The 25217-nt window shown below is 48.5% G+C and overlaps 1 protein-coding gene across 3 annotated transcripts in view; it reads right to left on the bottom strand.

The window, feature by feature from the left end:
- ZC3H12D (zinc finger CCCH-type containing 12D) overlaps nt 1-20394 on the bottom strand; it is a 36314-nt gene extending 15920 nt beyond the window's left edge. The window contains exons 1-4 of one of the 3 annotated variants that reach the window (XM_009205908.4): nt 20021-20394; nt 19552-19751; nt 14079-14112; nt 8189-8563 (exon numbers count right to left, since the gene is read on the bottom strand). In XM_009205908.4, the coding sequence (XP_009204172.1) occupies nt 8189-8493 (305 nt within the window). In that variant the 5' untranslated portion in view covers nt 8494-8563; nt 14079-14112; nt 19552-19751; nt 20021-20394. Of the gene's footprint in view, nt 1-8188; nt 8564-14078; nt 14113-17758; nt 18469-19551 lie in introns of those variants that run through there. The other 2 variants (XM_009205909.3, XM_017958233.3) reach the window with 2 other exon arrangements.
- Nucleotides 20395-25217: the final 4823 nt, after the last annotated feature.

The following is a 25217-nucleotide window of genomic DNA, read 5'->3' as shown; positions in this document are numbered from 1 at the left end:
ACTGTGCAGCAGAACCCAGTGAGGGTCCCAGACCCCTTTTCCAGCCAATATCAGGTCTCAAAGGCCCCAGAGGCCATCTGAGACGGGAGGGGGTGGAGAGGAACCACAGAGCCTGAGTCGCCCAGGAGACAGAAGAAACGGAGGCCCCACCTGAGGTACACTGGCAAATGTAAGATGTACACCCCCCCCACCTGAAAAAGAGGGGAAGAGATCGTGCCCGTCATAGGAAATGAGGTCCGTTTTCTGTGTCTCTGAAGCAGTAAAGTGAACAATTGATGACACCCTCCCCCACGTCACCCCGAGACACATGCATCTCTTCAGTGTAGTCAAGTCCACCCTCGGTTAATTCTCAAGGGCAAATAGCACCACCACAATTATTTTAAAAGTTGTTTCTTGGCCAGGCGCAATGGCTCACACCTGGAATCCCAGCACTTTGGGAGGCTGGGGCGGGAGGATCACAAGGTCAGGAGTTCAAGACCAGCCTGACCAACATGGTGAAACCCCGTCTCTACTAAAAATACAAAAATTAGCCAGGCGTGCTGGTGCGTGCCTGTAATCCCAGTTACTCAGGAAGTTGCGGCAGGAAAATCACTTGAACCCAGGAGGCAGAAGTTTCAGTGAGCTGAGATTAAGCCACTACACTCTAGCCTGGGTGACAGAGCGAGACTCCATATCAAAAAAAAAAAGCTGTTTCTTAATTGCTGGTCTCTTTTCAGTTCTCCTTACATATTTGCGTTTAACCATTCACAAGTCATCTCTGACACCTTTGGTGGGTGTAGGAGGCAGTGTTCAGTGGTGAGAGAGAGGAAGGGAACCTGGGCCCTGGCAGAGCTGTCAGTCTCCCTTGGAGCCCACTCCCCAGCACACAGACAGGAATGCACACACCAAAGGCATCCACTCATCTGCGCGTTCCTTCACAGACTCAGCGCAATTCCTGAATATCTACTACAAGGCTCTGCATTCGTGCTAAAAAGAGGTATCACCCCTGCTTCTTGGAGCTCTTTTTTTTTTTTTAAAGAAATGGAATCTCGCTCTGTTACCCAGGCTGGAGTGCAGTGGTACAATCATGGCTTACTGTAGCCTCGACCTCTCAGGCTCAAGCAATCCTCCTACCTCAGCCTCCCAAGTCGCTGGGACTACAGGTGCGCACTGCCATACCTAGCAAATTTTAGAAACTTGTTGTAGAGATAAGGTCTGGTTATGTTGCCCAGGCTGGTCTTGAACTCCTGGCCCCAGGTAATCCTCCAACATTGGCCTCCCAAAGTGCTGAGATTACAGGCATGAGCCACTGCACCTGGCCTTGGAGCTCATTTTTAAGATCTGTAGAGGGTTCTGTCTGCCAGGGCACTTTGCACGTTTTGCCTCATTTAATCATTACAACAAGCCGTTGAGGAAGTTACCCTGTCCCCATTTTACCCTTGAGGAAACTGAAGTGAAACAATGTGTCCAACTCTCTGATCTAGGGGCAGCCCTCAAAACCTGACCCCTTAGGCTGCAAACTCTTCCTCCCTAGTCTCCTGAAGACCACTGATTCCCCCCAACTCCATCTATACCCCAGGATCCAGATGGCAGCTCCTTTGGAACAATAGTAACCCACAGTTTAACTGCTCGTGCTTAGAGAAGGCACCTCATGCCTTTGTTAACCAATACTGTGAACCAGCTCATCAGGCAGCAAGCCAAGAGCCAGGTCCTGGGAAAAGGAGACAGGAGCTGGGAGTTTTGTTTTTGTTTTTTGCTTGTTTTTGAGACGGAGTTTTGTTCTTGTTGCCCAGGCTGGAGTGCAATGGCGCAATCTCAGCTCACCGCAACCTCTACCTCCCAGGTTCAAGCGATTCTCCTGCCTCAGCCTCCTGAGTAGCTGGGATGCACCACCACACCCAGCTAATTTTGTATTTTTAGTAGAGACAAGGTTTCTCCATGTTGTTCAGGCTGGTCTCAAACTCCTGACCTCAGCTGATCCGCCCACTTCGGCCTCCCAAAGTGCTGGGATTACAGGCATGAGCCACTGCACCCCGCCAGAGCTGGGAGTTTTGAATAACCAAAGGTACAAATAGGAAGTGGGTTGGCACCTAAGGCAAATTTTGCCTGCCTGACAACTGCGCGTGGGGTAACTGCAATCAGAGTGCCAGCCAGTTTCAGTAACTAGACAATCCAATTGTACACCACTGCATCTTTGACTATTGCCAAGAAGTTCCTGCAAAGGCTAGGGGCTCCCAAAGCGGTCACAGGTGGAGGAAGGTTGTGGCTGTGGGCGGGGGGAAAGAGAGGAGGAATGATTCCTCAGGGGTCTGAGATGTGAAGGGAAGCTGCTGTTGCCAACTCTGTTTCTTACCGGGGGTTCAATTGCAAACACCCTGACCTCACCAGGAGATCTCTCCTCAGCTCAAGACAGGGGAAAGAGAGGGTTAGCAGGGGCTGCTCTGGGAGCTTTCAGCTTACAAGAAATGGGTGCAGACAGGAAGGAGCCCAAGGCTAACGTCGGACAGAACAGATTCAGGTCTGACCCCCAGCCCTGTCATAAACCCCACCATTATCTTTCTTGCCTGCTGGGAACCCACTGAGAGGGGCATGATGAAAACTGAGAGGATGGCCGGGCGCGGTGGCTCAAGCCTGTAATCCCAGCAGCACTTTGGTAGGAGGAGACCAAACGGGCAGATCCTGAGGTCAGGAAGCCAGACCATCACAAGCAATCCGGGTGAGAGCCCGTCTCTACTAAAAATACAAAACTGGCAGGCTGAGGTGTGAGCCTGTGATTACCCAGCTACTCCGGAGAGACAGAGGCAGGAGAATAGGCGTGAACCCAGGGCTGAGGGCTTGCAGTGAGCTGAGATCCGACCACTGCACTCCAGCCTGGTGACAGAGTGAGACTATCTCAAAAAGAAAACTGAGAGGTATGATTTCAAGCCTGATCTCTCTCTTCCTTGGAGATCCCTTACTCAGCACAAACCAGAGCCTGCAGAGTGTCCTGAGAGTATAAAAATGTAAACAACAGCCAAAGCAAAAAGCCCTGTGCACTCCAAAATGAGTACACATTTACATGAAACCCTAGTCTGGGGCAGTAAGGGATATGAGAAACATCAGGTGGTTTCCCCCAAGAACTTGTGGCTAGAATCCCGCCTTTTCTAGATTTGCCTACAGAATGTAAAACAGGCTGGGCACTTGGGAGTCTGCCCGCCCTAGGCCAGAAAATGCTGCAACTGTTGGCTCGTGAGAATTCATGCTCTTCCCACACGCCACCATGCCGTTTTGAACATGCTTTCAATGAAAGATACCTTCTTTTTAAAAAGTTGCTGGACATTATTCTTAAGGCGAGGTATCTATGGACTCAGATATTCAGCTGAATGATCCAAGCTGATGTCCCTCTCTTTGTCACAGAAACACACACACAGCCCTACCTTAAAGGTATGGAGACTGCACTCGGAAACCAGTCTTTGGGCTGCTAGTCCATGAGAGCTACTATTTGAGGCACATGTGGCACCCTGAGGGCATCCTGGGCACCAGCCCTGCAGAGGGCCCCTGTGAAGGGAGTGGGGCCTCACACCTCCTGTCTGCAGCTGACAAGTCCAGGGCTTGTCAACTGCAGCCAGAGCCCGCCTGTGCTCTGCCAGGCTCTGGCTGCAGGACAAGAGCCTATGGATCAGGGTCTCCTACCCTGTGGCCCTTTCCTAGGCCAGGGGGAGAGCAGAAGGAATGGTAATGTCTCGGGGGAACACGAGGCATTGAAGAGAGCACTGAATCCAGAGCTGGCTCTTCTTGCTCTGTGACCTCAGGCGAGTTACTTACTCTCTCTGAACCTCTAAAGAAGAGAAATTCCTTTTTGAGAAAAATGTATTGACCAGGCACGGTGGCTCACACCTATAATCCCAGCACTTTGGAGGCTGAGGTGGGTGGGTCACTTGAGGTCAGGAGTTCGAGACCAACCTGGCCAACATGGTGAAACCCTGTCTCTACTAAAAAAATACAAAAATTTGACCAGGTGCAGTGGCTCACACCTGTAATCCCAGCACTTTGGGAGGCCGAGGCAGGCAGATCACGAGGTCAGGTGTTCGAGACCAGCCTGGCCAACATGGTGAAACCCAGTATCTACTAAAATTACAAAAAAATTAGCCAAGCATGGTAGCACACGACTGTAGTCCTAGCTACTCGGGAAGCTGAGGCAGGAGAATTGCTTGAACCCAGGAGGTAAGAGGTTGCAGTGAGCGAAGATCTTGTCACTTCACACCAGCCTGGGCAACAGAGCGAGACGACAGAGCGAGACTCTGTCTCAAAACAAACAAACAAAAAACTACAAAAATTAGCCGGGTGTGGTGGCAGGCACCTGTAATCCCAGCTACTCAGGAGACTGACGCAGGAGAATCGATTGAACCTAGGAAGTAGAGGTTGCAGAGAGCCGAGATTGGACCACTGCACTCCAGCCTGGCAAAACAGCAAGACTCCGTCTGAAGAAAAAAATAAAATAAAATAAAGTGTATTTATTTATTTCAAGCGTTTGTAAAATAGCCACCTTGAATCCTCACCTGTTAGAGATGAAAAGGCCTTTTAAGGTTTAGTCCAACCTCCTAATTGTGTAAATAGGGCTCAAGCCAGGTGACTTACCTGAGGTCACACAGCTGGATGGCTGAAAAGGGAGAGCTGTACAGTCCAATCTGTAGCCACTTGCCACACCTGGCTATTCACATTTAAATTAAAATTAATTTTAAAACTAAAATGTAGAAGCCAGTTCCTTGGTTGCACTGGCCACATTTGAAGTGCTCGATGACCACACGTGGCAAGTGGCTTTGGGGGGACAGGGCAGGGGTGGGCCTTGCCCTCACTGTGGGGAGTTGTGTTGGGCAGCCCTGGCCTAGCAGTCCCATGCCTCTGACCTCCCTTGGTTTCCTTTATGGGGTGCAGCAAGAGGTCCAGCAAAACTGGGAGCAACCATAGGTCTGTTTACCAGGTCCTTGTCTTCCACTCTTCCCACATCATCACTTGTAGTTCTCGTTATGTTGACCCACCTCTTAAACAAAATGATGAATGATGCCAGTAGTCCTGCTTAGAAGAGCCCATTTCTGTAAAAAGCACTGGGCCAGTGGCCCACTCTGTCAGCCTCCAGAGAGCGGCAGCCAGGCCTTCTGGGTTCAGCCAAGCATGACCAATAGCCTTGGGCTAAACATTCTGAAACACTGGGGAAAGAAGCCCACAGAAACTTCTACCTATTGTGTCATGGTTAGGAAGCACAGGTGGGGGTCAGGGTCTGATTCAAGTCAGTGTTGACCATTGTCAAGCCTGTCAGGTCCCTTCCTGTGTAACTGAGAGGGTCAGAACAAGGACTGATGGTCTGCTCTAACATTCTCTGTGCTAACAGGGGACACATGGCCTAGTGCCTCCTGAAAGGCAGAGGAAAAGTAAATCCCTGGCCATAAAGCATAGTATTATCTGTAATTTCTCATTCTACGTCAGTGGGTTGTCATATTCTGGGGATGACAGGCCTTTTAAGTATCTATTGAAAGCTATAAATCTTTCCCCCAGAGAAACACATATATGTACATAGACATGCCACATTGTGTGTATCATTTCAGGGCATCGCTGGCTTTGAAGATAGAAGGGGCCATAAGCTGATGAATGCAGTCTCTAGAAGCTGGAAAAAATAAAAAGATTCTCCTCTAGAATTTCCAGAAGGACGTTTCCAGGGGACAGAGTCACAGCCAGGAACAGGCACACTGAAGAACATTCCCACCAACAGGAGCCATACTTCTCATCCGCTCAAGGAGGGAAGAACAGGTGTCCCATTCGGTCTTTAAGCCCCTCCCCATCACTGAAAGGCCAGACAGTGCATGAAGCAGTATTGCCTTCAAAAACGGAAAATGGCAATGTCTGCAATACTACAAAACCTCAGTGAAAGGGAATATTCAGAAACCGTGTTTCTGAGGTTAATTGAATTTTGAGGTCAACAGATAACAATGAGACACCACTTTGGGTTTCAATCACCCATTGCCTGTGAAGGGTCAGCACCCGCTTGGACCTTTCATGACTAAGGATATGGCAGACCCAGGGAACGTGTGTCCTGCTGAAAATCCCATTGGAGGACAAAACAGATGTCACTACAGAAGGGGCAGAGGATAGGGTGGAACCTCACACCCCACTCTCCCCAGAACTTGCCTTTAAAAGGAACAAATTAAGTCCCGTTATCAGGTGGCGGTTGTACCATTTGTCTCTTTTCCCTAACTACTGGGATCCAGGGGCAGAGGGAGGGGATATGTGTGTGTGTAGACACACTGTGTGTGTGTGTGTCCATATATGACACACACAGAGCATAGGTACATGTGCTCTGGAACTCAGGGGTTTTGGAGGTAGCCAGTGTGTGAAAACATTTATGCTCTGACACATTCTTCGTAGTAAGTCTGAGTAAGGGTTTCGATGTGCAACCCACACAGACTGAGCATGAGAAAATTATTCTGATTGCAATCATGGGAGGTGAGGGGCAGAGGTGGGCGATCAATGGGTGTACCCAGGACACATTACGGTCATGTGCTAACAGACGATGTGGCTTAAGTTTGACTCCAAGCAGCCACAGAGTCTCCCATAAAAACAAAACCCTCCACCACTATCCTGTTATAACAATTTCTAAAACATGCCTGGTCCCCAAAGAGATTCTCTGGAGACCAGGCATGTTTCTTGTTGCCCCGAAATAGTCTTTTTACCCTACAGCCACTCTGCTCTTTTGATTTGGAATCACAGAACTCATACAACCTTAGGGCTGGGAAGGTCTTTGATTTAAGCATTCAAAGCCTTCTTTCTATGGAAGCCCAGACAGAGAGGTTCCTTGCTCAGATCATATAGAGGCCAGGCCCTTCTCACAACCCCTTCTAGACTTTCTAGGACCCTCGGAGCCTACTGGATTCTTAAAAATCCTTTTAGCTTCCCAGAGATCTTAAATTGAGCAGGATTTCATAGGTTTACCTATCTGGTGCCTATACATGACATGGGTGAGAATGCAACAGAGACCCCCTGGGCCAGCCCCTAAGTCCCAGGAGAAAGAGAGGGCTCCATCGCCTGCTGATGTCATCAATGCCAAGGAGACTTAGCTGGTTAAAAGTTGAAAAAAAAAAAAAACCCTCAGTACACACCTCAAAAAGGGCAGGGACAGCCCCTGAGGCTGGACCATCTGGGTTGAACCATTGCAAACCTAGGTCCTGCAACACCAAACCCAAAGTGAGCCCAAATCCCCAGGAGAAACTCTTGGAGGCTCTGTTGACACATTCGTCACTGTGGAGAATTGCTTTTATGGATTCCCACCTACGATGGAAGTAACTCAGCTTCTGAAAAGGGAAGCACATATATTTACAGCTGTGAGTAAACCATTTCCTATGGCTCTGCCCTTTGCACGGCTGTAACAAAGCCAAGTGGTAGAATAATCCACTTGTTTGAGCAATGCCCCACTTCGCCCAGCAGGGTATTGGGGCAGGCTGCAGAGATTCCGTCACAGAGGAGCATAGCCAAGACAGGCAGATAACAATTCGGGCATGAGGCTGGCATTTCCGAAACCCACAAAGATGCCAACACACAAATGTTCACACAGCCGCATCTGTAGCTGAGGGGGCCACAAACAAATCTCTCAAACTTAACTGGGGAACTGCAACACCACCTCCCCAGCAACCCCAGCAGAGGGCTTCCAGCACACTTCAAAGCACACCAGCCCCTCTGATGTTCATAACCTTGAGAAAGTAGAAGAGATATTTGTGGGCCTTTTTCACAGAAGAGGAAATGAGTTCTGCAGCTTTCCCAGAGTCTCGCAGCCGGTTAGGAACAAACTCCCAACAAGAAGCCACATCTGCCAACACTTGACCCAGGGCGCCTCCCTCATTACCACACCTTCCCCAAAAGAAGGCTCTTCCTCTGGGTTATGATAATAACAGCTACACTTGTTGAACACTTACTCTGTGTCAGGCACTATCCTAGGCATTTTGTGCACAAAAACCCTCTACGGAGATTTTATCCCAACTATACAGATGGAGAAAATGAGACTCAGAGGGGTTAAGTGACTTGCTTAATGCCACACAGCTACTAAGAGACGGCACAGGGATTCAAAGCCTGATCCATTGGCCCCAGAGCTCTTTGGACCAAACCACAGCGAAGAGGGACAGTTCTCAGGGCTCCTGCGAACAGGGGCCTCCCCAGCCCCAGCTACAGGATGAAGGGAAGCTACCTCATTGCCACATTGCTGCCATCGATCACTATGGGTCGCAGAGAACTGGCCAGGGCTCCAAAGTCCTCTTCCAGGGCTGTCCCCGGGCCACGCTGGGCAGAGTCCAGGGCCCCACAGGAGCCCCGAGGCACTAGCCTGGGTGCAGCCGGGTACTCCAGGGCCCCCGGGCGGCTGCCCGTGCGGATAAGCTCCTGCAGCACGTCGTTGACCAGGGCGCCCTCGCCCAGCTTGCCCAGCACCCGGAGCACGTCCTCCCGGTCGTAGCCCAGCTTCTGGAAGAACTCCATCTTGCTGGAGTGCTCCATGCTGTGTCCAGCGGCCACCGGCACAGGTCCTGCCCCAGGCTTCCTCCTCTCAGAGCCCTGCAGGCGTGAGCTAAAGAGAAAAAAAACGCATCCATCAGGTGTTTCCTGGGCAGACTGGGGCAAGGGCAAGGTATGCCTGCGCTGGCTCCCTCCCGGCCTAGCTGTCAGGAAATCAGGTGGAGCCCAGTCCCCTTGGGGACTTTCAGTTGCTCAGTGTGGCTGCGGAGCTGCAGAAGCAATCACGCTGCTTTCACAGTGCGCTCTCTGAGGCCTCTACCCCACACTGCCTGGCAGGGAACCCCGACCACACACCAGGGCTGCAGGGGCTGAGCGTGCACCCAGCACTCAGGACAGGCCAGACACAGATTTCTTGTTTCTCAGGCTCTGTAGGGGGCTGAATAGTGACCTCCCAAAATTCCCATGGTGAATTCCTCACCCTAGTGCCTCAGAGTGTGACTATATTTAGAGCTAGGACCTCTAAAAGGAGATCCCAAATCCAATATGACTGGTGTCCTTATAAGAAGCGGAAATTTGAACACAGAACACACAGAGGGACCACCATATGAAGACTCATGGAGAAGGGAGAAAGCAATCCTGCAGGCACCTTGACCTTGAACTTCCAGGCTCCAGAACTTTGAGACAATGAATTTCCCTTAAGCCCCTAGTCTATGGTGCTTTGCTCTGGGGCCAAGCAGACTAACAGAGGCCCCTGGCTTACCCAAGGCCAAGTGCCCCCTGGTGAATTCTACTCCCAGAAAGGCAGTGCTCCCACCCAAATTCTGCTTGGTGCCCTGCACAGCTTTCCCTAATGATTAACTCAGACCACACTGAACCTCTGCAATAGAAGGGCCTGCCCCGGCCGGGCGCAGTGGCTCACGCCTGTCATTCCAGCACTTTGGGAGGCTGAGGCAGGCAGATCAAGAGGTCAGGAGATAGAGACCAGCCTGGCCAACATGGTGAAAACCCGTCTGTACTAAAAATACAAAAAGTAGCCCGGCATGGTGGCGCATGCCTGTAATCCCAGCTACTCGGGAGGCTGAGGCAGGAGAATCGCTTGAACCTGGGAGGCAGAGGTTGCAGTGAGCCGAGATCACACCATTGCACTCCAGCCTGCGCAACAAGAGTGAAACTTCATCTCAAAAAGAAAAAAAAAAAGGGCCTACCCCAAATTTGATCCGTCCCAGCCAGGCATTACGTCCTGGCCTACACCAGGGGGTGGGGGGTGACCTGGCAAGGGGGTTGCAGCCTGATAGATGGTTTCTAATGGAAGACGACTAAACCAATAGGAACACTCTAGACAGCCTGGGTCCCTCTCTCTTTTCTACCCGCAAAGACTGACATATTCAAAAAAATAAATTTTTTAATACAGAAATAATCATGAAAACATATTTACTACAAGCGAAAACTCCAAGCAACGATGAATAAAATACATGATGCCTCTCCTACGCACCCCAACCCACTCGCTTCCCCTACTGTTTTTCTGCATCCCTCTAGTGCTTTCTCTATAAGTTTACTTGCATGTCTAATAGATAAACACAAATATTGTTTTAGAGTTGTTTTGTTTTAGTTTCACACAAATGGTCTCATATTACACTTATTGCTAAGCAACTTACTTTTATTGTTAAAAATGCATTTTGGGGGCTGGGCGCAGTGGCTCACACCTGTAATTCCAGCACTTTGGAAGGCCAAGGCAGGTGGGTCCCAAGGTCGGGAGTTCAAGACCAGCCTGGCCAGCACGGTGAAACCCCGTCTCTACTAAAAATATAAAAATTGGCCAGGCGTGTGGCACATGCCTGTAATCTCAGCTACTTGGGAGGCTGAGGCAGGAGAATCGCTGGAACCTGGGAGGCGAAGGCTGCAGTGAGCCGAGATTGTGCTACTGCACTCCAACCTGGGTGACAGAGTGAGACTCCATCTCTCCAAACAACAACAACAAAAATGCATTTTTGACTGGGCACAGTGGTTCATGTCTGTAATCCCAATACTCTGGGGGGCGAGGCAGGTGGATCGCTTTAGCCTAGGAATTTGAGACCAGTCACAGCAACATGACAAAACCGTGACTCTACAAAAAAATAAAAAATTAACTGAGCATGGTGGCATTGGCCTGTAGTCCCAGCTACTCAGGAGGCTGAGACGGTAAAATCTCTTGAGCCCAGGAGTTTGAGGCTGCAGTGAGCCGAGATCATACCACTGCATTTCAGCCCAGGTGATAGAGCGAGACCCTGTCTAAAAAATAAAAACAGAATGGAATGGAATGGAATAGAATGGAATAGAATAGAATAGAATAGAATAGAATAGAATAGAATAGAATAGAATTGTAGTTTGGAAATCTTTCCATGCCAGTTTACCTGTTCTGCTGCTTACTGTATCCCCAGCACTTAGGACAGTGACTCACACGGTTGAATTCAATGTACACGTGTTGATTGGTGAATGAATGAATGAATGAATGAATGAGTGAATATGTTCTTCAGTGTTTAACCATGTGTCATAGGATGAAGGTCTGTTTTCCATTTTTCGCTGTTACAAATCAGGCTCAGTGAACATTCTGGCATATCCACCTTTCTACACCATCCTCATCTCAGTATCACAGGCTCCTGACCTCCAATCCCTCTTCTCCTGTTTGACTTCTTTGCGTCAATCACATCTCTCAGCCAGGTTCCCACTTTGGCCTGGCATTCTCCGCAGGCCTGTCCCAGGAGTTCAGGAGCCAGAGCAGATCTAACAATGGCAGGGTCTGGCAAGTGAAGGGCATTTCGCAGCCAGTCCCCTGGACAGAGAGGCCTTTGCCACAGCGGCCACCTGCTCACCTCCCACTCCACCTCAGCCCACTGATGGCAGGCACCACGTGAAATAATGAAACCGACCCCAGGGGCACCAGCCCCTTCTAACTGCCAACTCCAGCAACATCTTCACAGTCCTTGCCTTATGCCACCTCTCTGCCGTTTTTGAAACTGGGAACCACTCCTTGACCTGTTATTTTAAATTAAAAATTGTGGACTGCCCTTTCTTGAAACTATCTGTTCCCTTAGGCTGTATAACTTGGCCTCATTCTATCCCTAAATCGGTCCAGCTCTGTCCCCTGTCCTTCAGTGTTGGGGTGCCACCCAGACCCTCCACCAGCCCCTATATTCTGATGGGCCCCACAGCTGCATGATTTGCTCACACCTCCCACGGAACACTGGGCACAGTTATAAGTCTGTGAGACAAACGCTGTGCATGCTATTTAAATATTATGGGAACTCAGAATGCTGTCACACAACAGATATTTGCTAAGTGACTACTTCAGTGGTTCCCAAGGTGTGGTCTAGGGAAGCTTGGGGGACTCCAAGATTTTTTCAGGGCATCTTCAAAGTAAAAACTATTTTTAGGCCAGGCACAGGGCTCACGCCTATAATCCCAACACTTTGGGAGGCCAAGGCGGGCGGATCAGAGGTCAGGAGTTCAAGACTAGCCTGGCCAATATAGTGAAACCCCCCTCTCTACTAAAAATGCAAAAATTAGCTGGGCATGGTGGTGTACACCTGTAGTCTCAGCTACTCGGGAAGCTGAGGCAGGAGAATTGCTTGAACCCGGGGGGCGGAGGTTGTAGTAAGCCGAGATCGCACCACTGCACTCCAGCCTGGACAACAGGAGTGAGACTCCATCTCAAACAAACAAACAAACAAACAAAAACTATTTTTATAATAATGCTAAGATGTAATTTCTGTACTTTACTCTTATCCTCTCCTATGTGTACAACAGAATATTCTAGAGACTACATGTTGTGTGACACAGCAACAGCTTGAATGCAGAAGCAAGTATGAGAATCCAGCTGTCTTCTGTTAACCCAGACATTAAAGAGATTTGCAGAAATGTGAATCAGTGCCAGGCTTCTTACTAATTTTTTTTTGTTTTGGAAAATAAAGTTATTTTTCATGAAGATATGTCATTTATGTCAGTGTAATTGGTTTATTATTTATGTAGAAATAAATGAATTTTTTTAAGTTCTTCGTTTTCATTTCTAATAAAGTACATATTCAGCGATAGATAGAACCCACATAAACAGACTCTTAATAATTTTTAAGAGTATAAAGGGGTTCTGAAATTAAAAAGTTTATTCTTAAATCTAGAGCTGTTCCAACAGGTATTTCCACATAGCTAACTCCAGTAGGTGACCTATAGACATGCCCTCCTTCACCCAGGGCCCCAGTACAGAACATCCAGAGTCTTTACTCCCTCAATCTGGCCCTCTCAAATCTATCTCCTACTGTCCTCTGCCCCACCCACACCTCAGTCCTGCCGTCTTCACCCCACACCCGACAACTGTAACAGCCTCCATCTGACCTGTAGCCAGTCTGATCATGTTCGCCACCTGCTCCGAAATCTCCTCATTGGCTACAATAAATACACCAAATTCCTAGGCAGGCTGATGAGCTTGTCACAAAGCAGCCCTGATACCGTCCACCTCATTGCCCACCCCTGGCACACCTGACCCCTTCTCTAGAGCCATGCTGAACATTTCCCTGCTCCCTAGGCATTCCAGAATGTTCTCACACCAAGCATAGTGGCTCGTGCCTGTAATCCCAGCACTTTGGGAAGCCGAGGTGGGAAGATTGCCTGAGGCCAGGAGTTCAAGAATAGCCTGGACAACATAGTAAGACCCCATCTCTAAAAAAAAAAAAAAATGTTAAAAATTATCTGGGCATGGTGGTGTGTGCCTGAAATCCCAGCCACTCAGGAGGCTGAGACAGGAGGATTACTTGACCCCAGGAGGTCGAGGCTGCAGTGAGCTGTGATCACGTCACTGCACCCCAGCCTGGGTGACAGAGCAAGATCCTATCTCTTAAAAAGTAAAACTAAACTTAAAAAACAAACAAAAAACAGGATGTTCTCAGCACTGTGTTTCTACATATGTTTTCCTCTCTACCTGGAAGGCTTTTTTTGTCTTGGAAGACATCAAGATTCAGCTCAGATGTTATTCAGTGCTGTCATCCCTGTGCCTACAGACAGAATGAGCAGCTTGGCCATCTCATCTACCATAGCACTTTGCTCACACCTGTCTTATAACACAGTGAATTGTCATTCTTCTGTTTCTCAAGACGCTGAATTACTCAGGTATCCTGACCTATTGCCTCAGAATCACCAGCACCAGCATGATACCTAGTATATCTGAGGAGTTTAATGGATTTTTTTTTTAAATTTTTAGAGATAGGGTCTTACTATGTTGCCCAAGCTGGACTTGAACTCCTGGGCTCAAATGATCCTCCCACCTTAGCCTACTAAGTATCCAGGACCACAGGTGTGTGCCACAATGCCCTAATAGATTTTTAAAACTAAATGTCCAAAGCTAAAGTTATCTTGTCTCCTCAAATATTTTTTTCCTTGGGCTCCCAATCTTATTGAATGGCATCTCCCAGAGGCCCAAAGAAGAAATCTCGAAGTCCCCTTTCACTCCTCTCTTTTCCTCACCTCTACATCCCATTGGCCAATAATTCTACTTCCTGGACATTTTCCATCACCACCCTCCCCTTCACACTCACACCACCACCACCCTAGCTCATTCACTCCTTTGTGTATCCTTTGTGTAACAAACATTTGCTACTCACCAACTCAACACCAGCACTGTGCTGCACCCCAGCTCTATGAAAACAAAATAAGACAATCCAATGTCAACTCATTCACAATCAGTTCAATAAAACAGACAAAAAACGTTAACAATGAACCATAAACCATGAAGATAAGCATGTACATTCAATTAGAAAAATGTGCTTTCAGATGTGGTACATATACATCACGGAACACCATGCAGACATAAAAAACAAAATCATGTCCTTTGCAACAATATGGATGGAGCTGGAGGCCATTATCCTAGATGAATTAATGCAGAAACAAAAAACCAAATAGCACATGTTCTCACTTATAAGTGGGAGTGAAACACGGAGTCCACATGGACACAAAGAAGAGAACAATAGATACCAGCACTGACCGGGCCCAGTGGCTCATTCCTGTAATCCCAGAACTTTGGGAAGCCAAAGCAGACCAGCCTGACCAACATGGAGAAACCCTGTCTCTACAAAAAAAAAAAAAAAATGAGCCGGGTGTGGTGGCACATGCCTATAATCCCAGCTACTCGGGAGGCTGAGGCAGGAGAATTGCTTGAACCAGGAAGGCGGGGCTTGCAGTGAGCTGAGATCATACCATTGTGCTCCAGCCTGGGCAATAAGCTTGAAACTCTGTCTCAAAAAAAAAAAAAAAAAAAAAGATACCAGAACCTACTTAAGGTCGGAGGGTTGGAGGAGGGCAAGGATTGTAAAACCACCTATCAGGTACTAAACTCATTACCTGAGTAACAAAATAATCTATACACCCAACTCCCACCACATGTAATTTACCCATGTAACAAACCTGCACACGTATCCTTGAACCTAAAATAAAAGTTGGAGCCCGGGCACAGTGGCTTATGACTGTAATCCCAGCCCTTTGGGAGGCCAAGGTGAGCGAATCACTTGAGCCCAGGAGTTCAAGACCAGCCTGGGCAACATGGCAAAACCTGACTCCACAAAAAATACAAAAAAAATTAGCTGGGCGTGTTGGCTCACACCTGTAGTCTCAGCTACTCAGGAGGCTGAAGTGGGAGGATTGATTGAGCCTGGAGTTTAAGGTTTCAGTGAGCCATGATTGTGCCACTGCACTCCAGCCTGGGCAGCAGACTGAGACCCTGTCTCAAAAAAATAAAACAAAGTAAGAAAGAAAAAGAAAAATGTGCTATCAAAATACAGGTGAGGATGAGGTTGGGAGTTCGAGACCAGCCTGACCAACATGGAGAAACCCTGTCTCTACTAAAAATACAAAATTAGCCGGGCATGGTGGCGCATGCCTGTAATCCCAGCTACTCGGGAGGCTGAGGCAGGAGAATCACTTGAACCCAGGAGGTGGAGATTGTGGTGAGTCAAGGTTGCGCCACTGCACTCCAGCCTGGGCAACAAGAGTGAAATTAATTTTGTCTCAAAAAAAATAATAATAATACAGGTGAGGAAGGTCTTATCTTCCTTTGAGGGGCAGGGAAGGCCACGGAAGTGCTGGAGAGAGACTGGCTCTTCCAAGCAGGAAGAAGGGCCGTGTCACACTCCACACCATCATCACAGCCGGGCCCAACACACCCTCCAGGCTCTTGGTCACCTGTCTCCAGCCCAGCCTTACCTCCTCCCTGACTGGTGACCAGTCCTTCTCTCTCAGGACAGTTGTCCCCTCAGCTGAGGTCCACCTGCGGCCCAGACTCCATAAAGGAAGAGGACATTCACCCAGCCTGGCAGGCCAGCCTCACACCAGGGCCACTCACTGAGCCCAGAAGGCCTCCAGTCAGGCTCTTCCCTCGCCCAGAACATCTACCTCACAGGCAAACCCCACTGCCACCCCTCTCAGAAGCCTTCCCACCACTGACAGCCCGGCCACCTCCATCCCTCCCCACACAGGCACTGTGACATTTGTTTTAATTGGGAAGAAAAAGAAAGAAGGGAAGAGGGAGGATATGTGGAAGAAAGAAAAGAGGGTGAGAACTAAGAGAGAGAAAGGAACAGAAGAAAGGAACAGGCGACAGGAACAGAAAAGTTCACTTCCTGTGGCTCAGCTTTTTTTTTTTTTTTTTTTTTGAGAGAGAGTCTTGCTCTGCTGCCAAGGCTGGAGTGTAATGGTGCGACCTTGGCTCACTGCTCACTGCAACCTCTGCCTCCTGATTATCAAGCGATTTTCCTGCCTCAGCCTCCCGAGTAGCTGAAACTACAGGCACATGCCATCATGCCCAGCTAATTTTTTGTATTTTAGTAGACATGGGGTTTCACTATGTAGGTCAAGCTGGTCTCGAACTCCTGACCTCAAGTGATCCACTCGCCTCCCAAAATGCTGGGATTACAGATGTGAGCCACGCTCCCGGCCGTGGCTCAGCCTTTGTATCCAAGGCCTTCCCGTTACCCCTGGTGGGAAGATGGGGTAGATACAAGTGTTCCCTTCCTGCTGGTGAGGAAACTGAGGCTTGGAAAGTAAAGGCTGCATGGCTAGTAAAATGGCGGAGACGATCGGCAGTGACAAAAATAATTTGTCGTTTTGAGTTGTGGTCAGGACACAGGCAGCATCTTGTTAGCTGGGTCAGGTGACTTCTCTTCGGTTACCAAGGAACGGCTCTGAGGAAAGTCTTTGCACTCCATGTGATAGAAACATGAACATTTCCAAAACGAAAACACTGGGGGCTTTCGCCTGGGGGGCGCAGGGAGAGCCGCCCAGCCAAAGTTGGGGGCAGCTCCCCTAGGGGCCCTCGGACCACAGCCCACAGCCCGTTTTCTGAGGAGACTGAGGGGCAAAGCGTGGCCAGGAGAGCTGTCTTCACACTAAACTAACTGAAGGACTGCATCTACTTCAGAGCCTTTTTCTCCCTTGAGACTTTAAAATCAACTCGGTTCCTTTTTAAAACTTCTAAATACGGAAGAAGCAGGGTGAGGGTGAGGTGCTGCTCCTAGGACCCCCCCAGGCCCTGGGGCCGCAGCCTTCCCCCAGGACATGATGGTCTCTGAGCTGCAGCTCTGCCAGCCGCGACTCGTTTCTTCCTTCCTATTTTGAAGACCTGAAAGTCTGAACGACTTCATTTCAGTTTCCTTCCTCCATCCTGACTGGAAGTCACACACTGTCCAGATGATTAGCGACAACACTTAGAAATCCTCCAAGTGGCCCTGCAAGGCCCTGGGAGGTCACAGGAGCAGCTTCCTGTGGTCAGAGCGGGCCCCTGGCGGTGGGTTCGGGCGGCCTGGAAGAGCAGGGGCCCCACGGCTGGAACAGATCAGATCTGTCCATTCTAGAATCAGTCAATCCAAGGGAGGGGTCCCAGGTTCTAGTCTGCAGCCTCTGACTAGAAGGGCCTGAGGAAAAGAAAATCAAAGAGGAGAGAAGGAGGGTGGGGGAGAAGTGGCAGCTCCCATGGGCGCTTCCTTGTATATTATCACATCTGTGGGAACCTCAGTGTCCTGGGAACTACCTTATTATTCCCAGTGCAGGGGAGGAAACTGAGGCAAGGAGCGGCTTTGGTGACATACCCAGGCCCCTACTGTAAATAGGGGAGACCAGACTCCCAAAGGTGGCGATTCACCGAGGCCAGAAGGCACTTCCCAGGGCTGCTCAGGTGCCACCCAAAGGCCACCGGCCACCATGAGGCACCATGGAGCAGGCCACAGCCACCCCAGTCCCAAGACCAGCACACTCAACACCTCGCCCTTGCCCCCCAAGTCTGTTCCCGGGTCACCTCTGCCAGCTCCACAGAAATCCACGACATTATGGCCTCCAGAACTCAGCCACCAGGGTGAAGAGAAAGTTTCCTGCCCTGAGCTTCTCCACAGAGGCCAAGCAGAAAGTTTCTGGTTCAGCTCAGAGCTGGAGGCCCTCAGTGGAGCTGTCAGTCAGTTAGATTTTGAGGAAGTCACAGAGAGGCAAAGACTGTGGTTCATGGGACTAGTGTTTCTCGCCTGGCCTTCTTTTTTTTTTTTTTTTTTTTTTTTTTTAAGGGAACTTGTACTTTTTAAAATTTTTCTTTAAATTGTGGTAAATTATATGTAACATAAAATGTACCATTGTAACTATCTTAAGGGCACAGATCAGTAGCATGGAGCACATTCAGACTGCTGTGCAACCATCACCACGGTCCAGCTCCAGATCTCTTTTCAGCCTGCAAAACTGAAACTCTCCACTCATTAAACAGTAACTTCCCATTTCCCGTCCCCAGCCCCCGGCGCCCACCTTTGTACGTTCTGTCTCAATAAATATGATGATTCTAGGCAGCTCTTAGGAGTGGAAGCATTCAGTATTTGTCCTTTTGTCACCGGCTTATTTTGCTCAGCATTGTATCTTCAATACAAACTCCCGGGCTCAAGCAATCCTCCCACCTCAGCCTCCTGAGTAGCTGGAACTACAAGCACACATCCCCATGCCTGGCGGGTTTTTTTTAAATTTTTTGAGAGACAGGGGTCTAACTAAGTTGCCCAGGCTGGTCTCAAACCCCTGGCCTCAAGGGATCCTCCCTCCCTGGCCCCACAAAGTGCTGGAATTACAGGTGTGAGCCACCACTCCCAGCCAATTTCTCTCATTTCTAAGGCTGAATAACATTCCTTTGTATGTATACACCACATCATGTTTATCTATTCACCCTTCGATGGATACTTGGGTTGTCTCTGCCTCTGGGCCTCTGCGAGTGATGTTGCTGTGTACAAGAGTGCTGGCCTGGCCTTTTACTTTCTCAAACTTGTCCCCTGCTCTTCTGCACTGTGATGGTCTCTCTAAGGTGGACACACAAGCATTTAAGCCCTGATCCACATCCCGGAGCAACTCTACCGTAGTCCACACCCCAGCCTGCTCATGTGTCAGCGATGGGCACCCCGTGATTGGCATCGCCTGGCCTTAGAGAAAAGCTCATCATCTTGGGGGCCACAGCTGAGGTTTCTTATGGAAGCAGGGAATTTGTCTTCACTGCAGTCAGATTAAGATTTAGTTCAGTTTCCTCATTAGCCTTCATGAAGCCCACAGAGGCATCCTCTGTAAGAGACACTACCAAAAGTTCCTGACTGCATTCAGCCTGGAAACTAGGCTTCCCGTAGACGATAACTAGTCTGGAAGATGCTCTCATGAGCATGGTGACAGGGCTCAAACGCGCCTGAGAGCTCTACTCTTTCTGATTTCCTAACATGTAAATATCTTCAAAGGCCACAGCGGATCTGAAGGAGGTTTTACTGAAACTGAAGAGCTTCCTCTGTTTAATCTTTCCCCCAAAAAACTCATCCGGAAATTAAGCACAATTTTGCTAAAATGAGCAAGGATTTCACCTAAATGAAATTAAAGACGGTTATCTTATTTTTTTATTTAGCACTTAAAATAATTTAGAGTGTGAGAAATCAGATTGTTCAGGGTCACACTCCCCCGAGGACTGTTCTCTAACAGCCCTCCTCCCGCCCCTGCCCCAGGGTTCCAGCCTCTCTCGTCCACCCCTGGACTCAAGTCTGCGTGGTGTTGGCCACACTGACTGACAGCCAGGGGACATGCACTCACCAGCGGGGTGTGTCCCTCCGGTCTTCACAGTGGATGCTGGCCCAGTCACCAGCAGCCTTCACACCCGTGTTCTCCCACCAGTGAGGCCAAGCCTCCAGGTACCAGTGGAGTCAGAGGAGGGCAGCTGGCGTGCGCCACACAGCCACTGGGAGCCACTTCATGCCAATGCTCCACTTCCTGCACGCCACAGTCACGTTCAGCTGCAAAAGTAGTTATGCTTTGGGTTTTGTTTTTTTTTTTTTTTAAGAAAAAAAAAAGGAAAGGAAGAAAGCAATTAAATGGGGGGGGGGTGACTTAAAGTTTACGCCTCAGCATGAGTCACAGAATCAAAGTTCAGCAACCACATGCAAAACGAACCCTCCGTGAGGGCAGCAAGTCTCCGTGAGGGCGGCTGGGGTTGGCTGCACAGCAAAGCCAGGAGAGGCACCATGAGAAGAACAGCATTCAGAGTCCGAGGGGGAGAACCCACTTGGAACAGAAGTTCTCCTGCCTCCAGCTGAGAAGATGATCAGATTCTAGCTGCTCCTGGGGAAAGTCGGTACTCACAGCTGGACACAAACATAGCTTGCAGGAGGAAGAGTGTCAGGGCAAGAGAGAGAGCAGAGATGGCTACGGGGATACGGGTACACATGGGGACGTGGTGCAGGCAGGACTCTGTCCCTGCCTTCATGAAGGGGAATTCCAAGCAAGTCACGAAGTCCTCCTGACTAGGGACTAACGCACTAGCCTGTGTCAGAGATAACATGGCCCTTTGGCTCCCTACTGCTGCCCTGCAGGGCGTGGGTGGTAGCTTCTCTCCCACTGTGGCAGGGGAGGTCTGACCCAGAAGTCTGGCCCCACCTGACCGCAGCATTCTGCAGGCTGCCTGGCCGCCAGCCACACCAGGTACAGGCAACAGACCCAGAACTCTGAAATGATTTCCTCAATTTGCCGATGCTCATCAGGTGTCAGAAGAAGAAGAACACAATCAACCCACACAGTAGCGCACCTCCCAAAAGGCCTCCATGTCTCAGGCAGCAACTTGCTCAAGGACACACAGTCGACCAGCTGGCCAAGGTGGGTTTAGAACCCAGGTGTTGGTGCTAGGGAGGTAAGAATGGCACAAGGTAACTGGAATGTGTAGCTCTATTTATTTATTCACCACCCGTCTCCCAAAGAAAATGGGAAGCAGTGTAGATTAAAACACATAGAGAATGGAATAATTAAAATAATAAATAAGGCCAGGTGCAGTGTCTCATGCCTGTAATCCCAGCACTCTGGGAGGCCAAGGCGGGAGGATTGCTTGAGCCCAGGAGTTCAAGACCAGCCTGGGCAATATGGCCAAACCCCAGCTCTACAAAAAGTACAAAAATTAGCCAGGCATGATGGCACACACCTGTGGTCCCAGTCACTCTGGAGGCTGAGATGGATTGCTTGAGCCCGGGAGGTTGAGGCTGTAGTGAGCTGTGATCGCACTACTGCACTCCAGCCTGGGTGACAGAGTGAGATCCTGCCTCAAAAACAAATAAATAATTTTTTTTAAAAGTTCAATCAGAAATCCTTACAAGAAAAAAAGACTATCATACTAGAAAGCTAGATTAGAGTAGTCACTGCATTAGAACACTAATTCTAGCTTTGGAATGTTCTGGTACAATCTCATTTGTTTCTTTTGTTGTTGTTGTTTGTTTGTTTGAGACGGAGTCTCGCTCTGCCGCCCAGTCTGGCGTGCAGTGGTGTGATCTCAGCTCACTGCAACCTCCGCCTCCTGGGTTCAAGTAATCCTCTTGTCTCAGCCTCCCATGTAGCTGGGATTACAGGTGCATGCCACCATACCCGGCTAATTTTTTGTATTTTGAGTAGAGACGGGGTTTGAACATGTTGGCCAGGCTGGTCTCAAACTCCTGACCTCATGATCTGCCCACTTCGGCTTCCCAAAGTGCTGGAATTACAGGCATGAGCCACCACACATGGTCGACAACTCCTATTTATTTAGCACCAATGATATACATGGCAGTTTACATCAAAGTATCCTAATCCCCACAACAGCTCAATGGCATTGGAACAATTATTCCCATTTCCAGATGAGGTCATTGGGGTTGAGAAACGGTAGCCAACCTGCACCCATTCACTCATTAAGTGGTTGAGTGAAGATGGAAACCCAGGGCCATCAGGCTCAAAAACATGCTTTACACAACCGCATGTTGCCTCCAAGCTTCCAAAACCATAAAAAAGGATGCAGAGTTTCCAAGAGAAATAAATACATTCCTGATGTTAAATTTTAGGAGAGATTGGTTGGGTGTGGTGGCTCACGCCTCTAATCCCAGCACTTTGAGAGGCCAAGGCAGGTGAATCACCTGAGGTCAGGAGTTCGAGACCAGCCTGGCCAATATGGTCAACATGGAGAAACCCCGTCTCTCCTAAAAGTACAAAAATTAGCTGGGCGTGGTGGTGGGTGCCTGTAATCCCAGCTACTCGGGAGGCTGAGGCAAGAGAATCATTTGAACCCGGGAGATGGAGGTTGCAGTGAGCCAAGATCAAACCATTGCACTCCAGCCTGGGCAACAAGAGTGAAACTCTGTCTGAAAAAAAAGAAGGAGAGATCTAAGTCCTTACATTAAGTAAGAAATCAGTTAATATCTTCAGCTCAAGTCCTGTAGAAGATGCCATGTTGGTCTTCAAATGCCCATTCTTCACCACAAGCCCCAGTAAAAGCTGAGGGTATAACCTCATACCTCAACTCAAAGGAAGGCGTTTCTACGGGGAAATGAGCTACCACTGTCCAAGAGCCTTGCTCTCTGATCGTCTAACCAAATAAAGCAACAGAACTCAGAGACACATAGTGCAATGGCTTCCCTGGATGATCTCTTTCAAACACTAGATGACTGAGCCACATTTTTTGCAGGTATGAGATAGCAACCTATCAAAGAGGAAACTCTGTGAGGATATTGCTAAGTGCAACCTGGCTGTGCATTTAAGAAAAGATGAACCTGGGCAATGAAATTTAGGAATCCCGATGTGTACTCAGCCCCAGGTGAGCAGGCATGCCTGCACAGGACAGGGGCCACAGTGGGCAGCACCTACTGCTTCTCAAAAGAGATTCTGGAATCGGCTCAACTAGCAGACAACAAGCATTTGGTGGAGGCCCCCAAAATTCTGCCTTAAATTTTGGAGACATTATTTAGGGCAGAAAAATGGTTATTCAATTTAAGAAAAGAGCCATGCTACAGTCTTTTTACAGTATCTGATTTAGAGAAACCTCATCTTGAATCCTCCACAGCTAGAATGATTTTGCTGCCATGACTCTGAGAAGCTGGAAGAATGAAATCATTGTTGAGGATATTTATTCCACACTTGAGCAAAAAGTAAGGCCTTCCAGGGGTAACAACAAGTTTAGCTACAACATCACTGAACCAAAACTAGGCTCTGCCTCTGAGAGATGTAAGAGATGTAAGAGAAGGCAATGGCGGCCGGGTGCGGTGGCTCACACCTGTAATCCCAGCACTTTGGGAGGCTGAGGCAAGTGGATCGTGAGGTCAGGAGTTCAAGACCAGCCTGGCCAACAGAGTGTAACCCCGCTTCTATTAAAAATGCAACAATTAGCCGGGCATGGTGATGCATGCCTGTAGTCCCAGCTACTCGGGAAGCTGAGGCAGGAGAATCACTTGAACCTGAGAGGCAGAGGTTGTAGTGAGCCAAGATCGTGCCACTGCACTCCAGCCTGGGCAATGGAGTGAGACTCCATCTCAAAAAAAAAAAAAAAAAAAAAAGGAGAGAGAGAAGGCCATGGCTTCCCTCTTGCTGTGGCAGTGGGGCCAATGTCCACACATCTCTGGACACTATTAGAGCACTGAGAAGAGAGTGGGGCAGTGAGCCTCACATACTTTCTTCTACCTTGTCTAAAATTGTCGTTGGATCTGTCCCAAGGCTATTTCTGCCCATTCTGGCCCTTGTGGTGAGACTGAGGTCTGTGCTTTCAGGAAGCAGTCCAGAGATGCTGAGATGGTGGATGGCAGACGTGTGGGTACAGACCGTCACCACAGAGGAAGACACAGATGCCCAGAGAGATAACATTTGTCCTGGAGACTGGGAAGCCCATCCATGGGTCCAGGAGGGGATCCCATGGCTTGCCTGTCCCCTTCTATCTACAGCATCAGTGAACATCATGAATATCATTGTTGTGTAACCTGTTTTTCCAGTGAGCTAAAAGAGAGTATATAGAGCTATTTGCAGTGGTGACATGGACACTCGTGGGTTAGGCCCCACTAGAAACTACTCAGCTGCTCTCCAATGACTGGTTCACCAGCAGCATGGTGGGGGGGTCCCAATTCCTCCATATCCTGCCAACATCTGGGATTGAGACAATCTCAGTGCTTTCTGCTAATCTGATGTGTGAGAAATGGTATATCATGATTATTTTAACTTTCATTTCCTTGGTTCATAGTGAACTTAAGGATCTTTTTATATGTTTCTTGGCATTGCAATTTTCCTTTTTCACCCTTCCATTGCCCATTTTCCTATTCTGTAGACTTTTTTCTTTTTATTCGTATTAATGTTTATATATTTATTTTGTTCATTTGTCTTGAGATAGGGTCTTTGTTGCTCAGGCTGGAGTGCACTGTCATAATCACAGTTCACTGCAGCCTTGAACTCCTGGGCTCAAGCCATCCTCCCAGCCAAGTAGCTGGGACTGTACTAGCAGGGGTGCACCACCACACCCAGCTAATGTTTTCAATTTTTGCAGAAGCATCATCTTGCCCAGGCTGGTCTCAAACTCCTGGGCTCAAGTGATCCCCCCAAAGTGCTGGGATTACAGGCATGAGCCACAATGCCCACCCCACGTTTTATTTTTTACATTCAGGTCTTTAATCATGACCTAGAATTTATTTTGATAAATAGTATGAGAAATAATCTAAGCTCTTTTTTATTGTTTCTTTTTTTCTTTTTTTGCATATCTTGGTAGGGAAAGAATCCAAGCTTATAATGGCAGGCAGTTTGGTGTCATGAACTTGAAGCCAGAGTGCTCTGCTACTTACTAACTGTGTAACTTCGAGCAAATTATCTAACCTCTGTACTTCGGTTTCCTAATATGTAAAATGGGAATAAATAATCTTACCCACCTCATAAGGATACTGTAAGAATTACAGAATTAGTGTCTGTAAAGTACTTAGAAGAGTGCCTGGTGTATAGAGACCCATTTTTCTGGAAGCTATAGTTCTCTTACAAAAAGCCCCTAGGGAACTCTAAGATGGCCTGTACTAACACGCTACCCATTGCTAGGAAGAGAGACTGAATGAAAAGACATGAGCACTATGGGAAACAGGTAGAGGAACCTTGGGTTGAAGGCAAAGAATGAGTGATGATCGCATGTTAACATGAAACACCAACTCCTGGGCTAATGATGTGGGCTTACAAGTGGTCACATTTGAATGCCTGCAACATTCTATGTTTAGAAAGTTGGCCTCTAAGGCTCAACTCAGTATCTGCTCAACATCTTTGCTAACCTCTAGCCAAAGTGCTGGGTAGTTTTTCTTGAGCTCTGCAAGCACCTTACACCCTGTAGTGGGTTAAATGGTTAAATTGTGCCCCCAAAAAGATATGTTCAAGTCCTAACCTCCAATATCTGTGAATGTGACTTTATTCGGAAATAGAGTCTTTGCAGATAAAATCAAGTTAAGAAGTGTTCATGC

Source organism: Papio anubis, chromosome 6 (assembly GCF_008728515.1).
Source record: "Papio anubis isolate 15944 chromosome 6, Panubis1.0, whole genome shotgun sequence".
NCBI classification, from domain to species: domain Eukaryota; kingdom Metazoa; phylum Chordata; class Mammalia; order Primates; family Cercopithecidae; genus Papio; species Papio anubis.
Note: the sequence above shows the minus strand (reverse complement) of the source record. Positions and strands in the feature narration are given on the sequence as shown.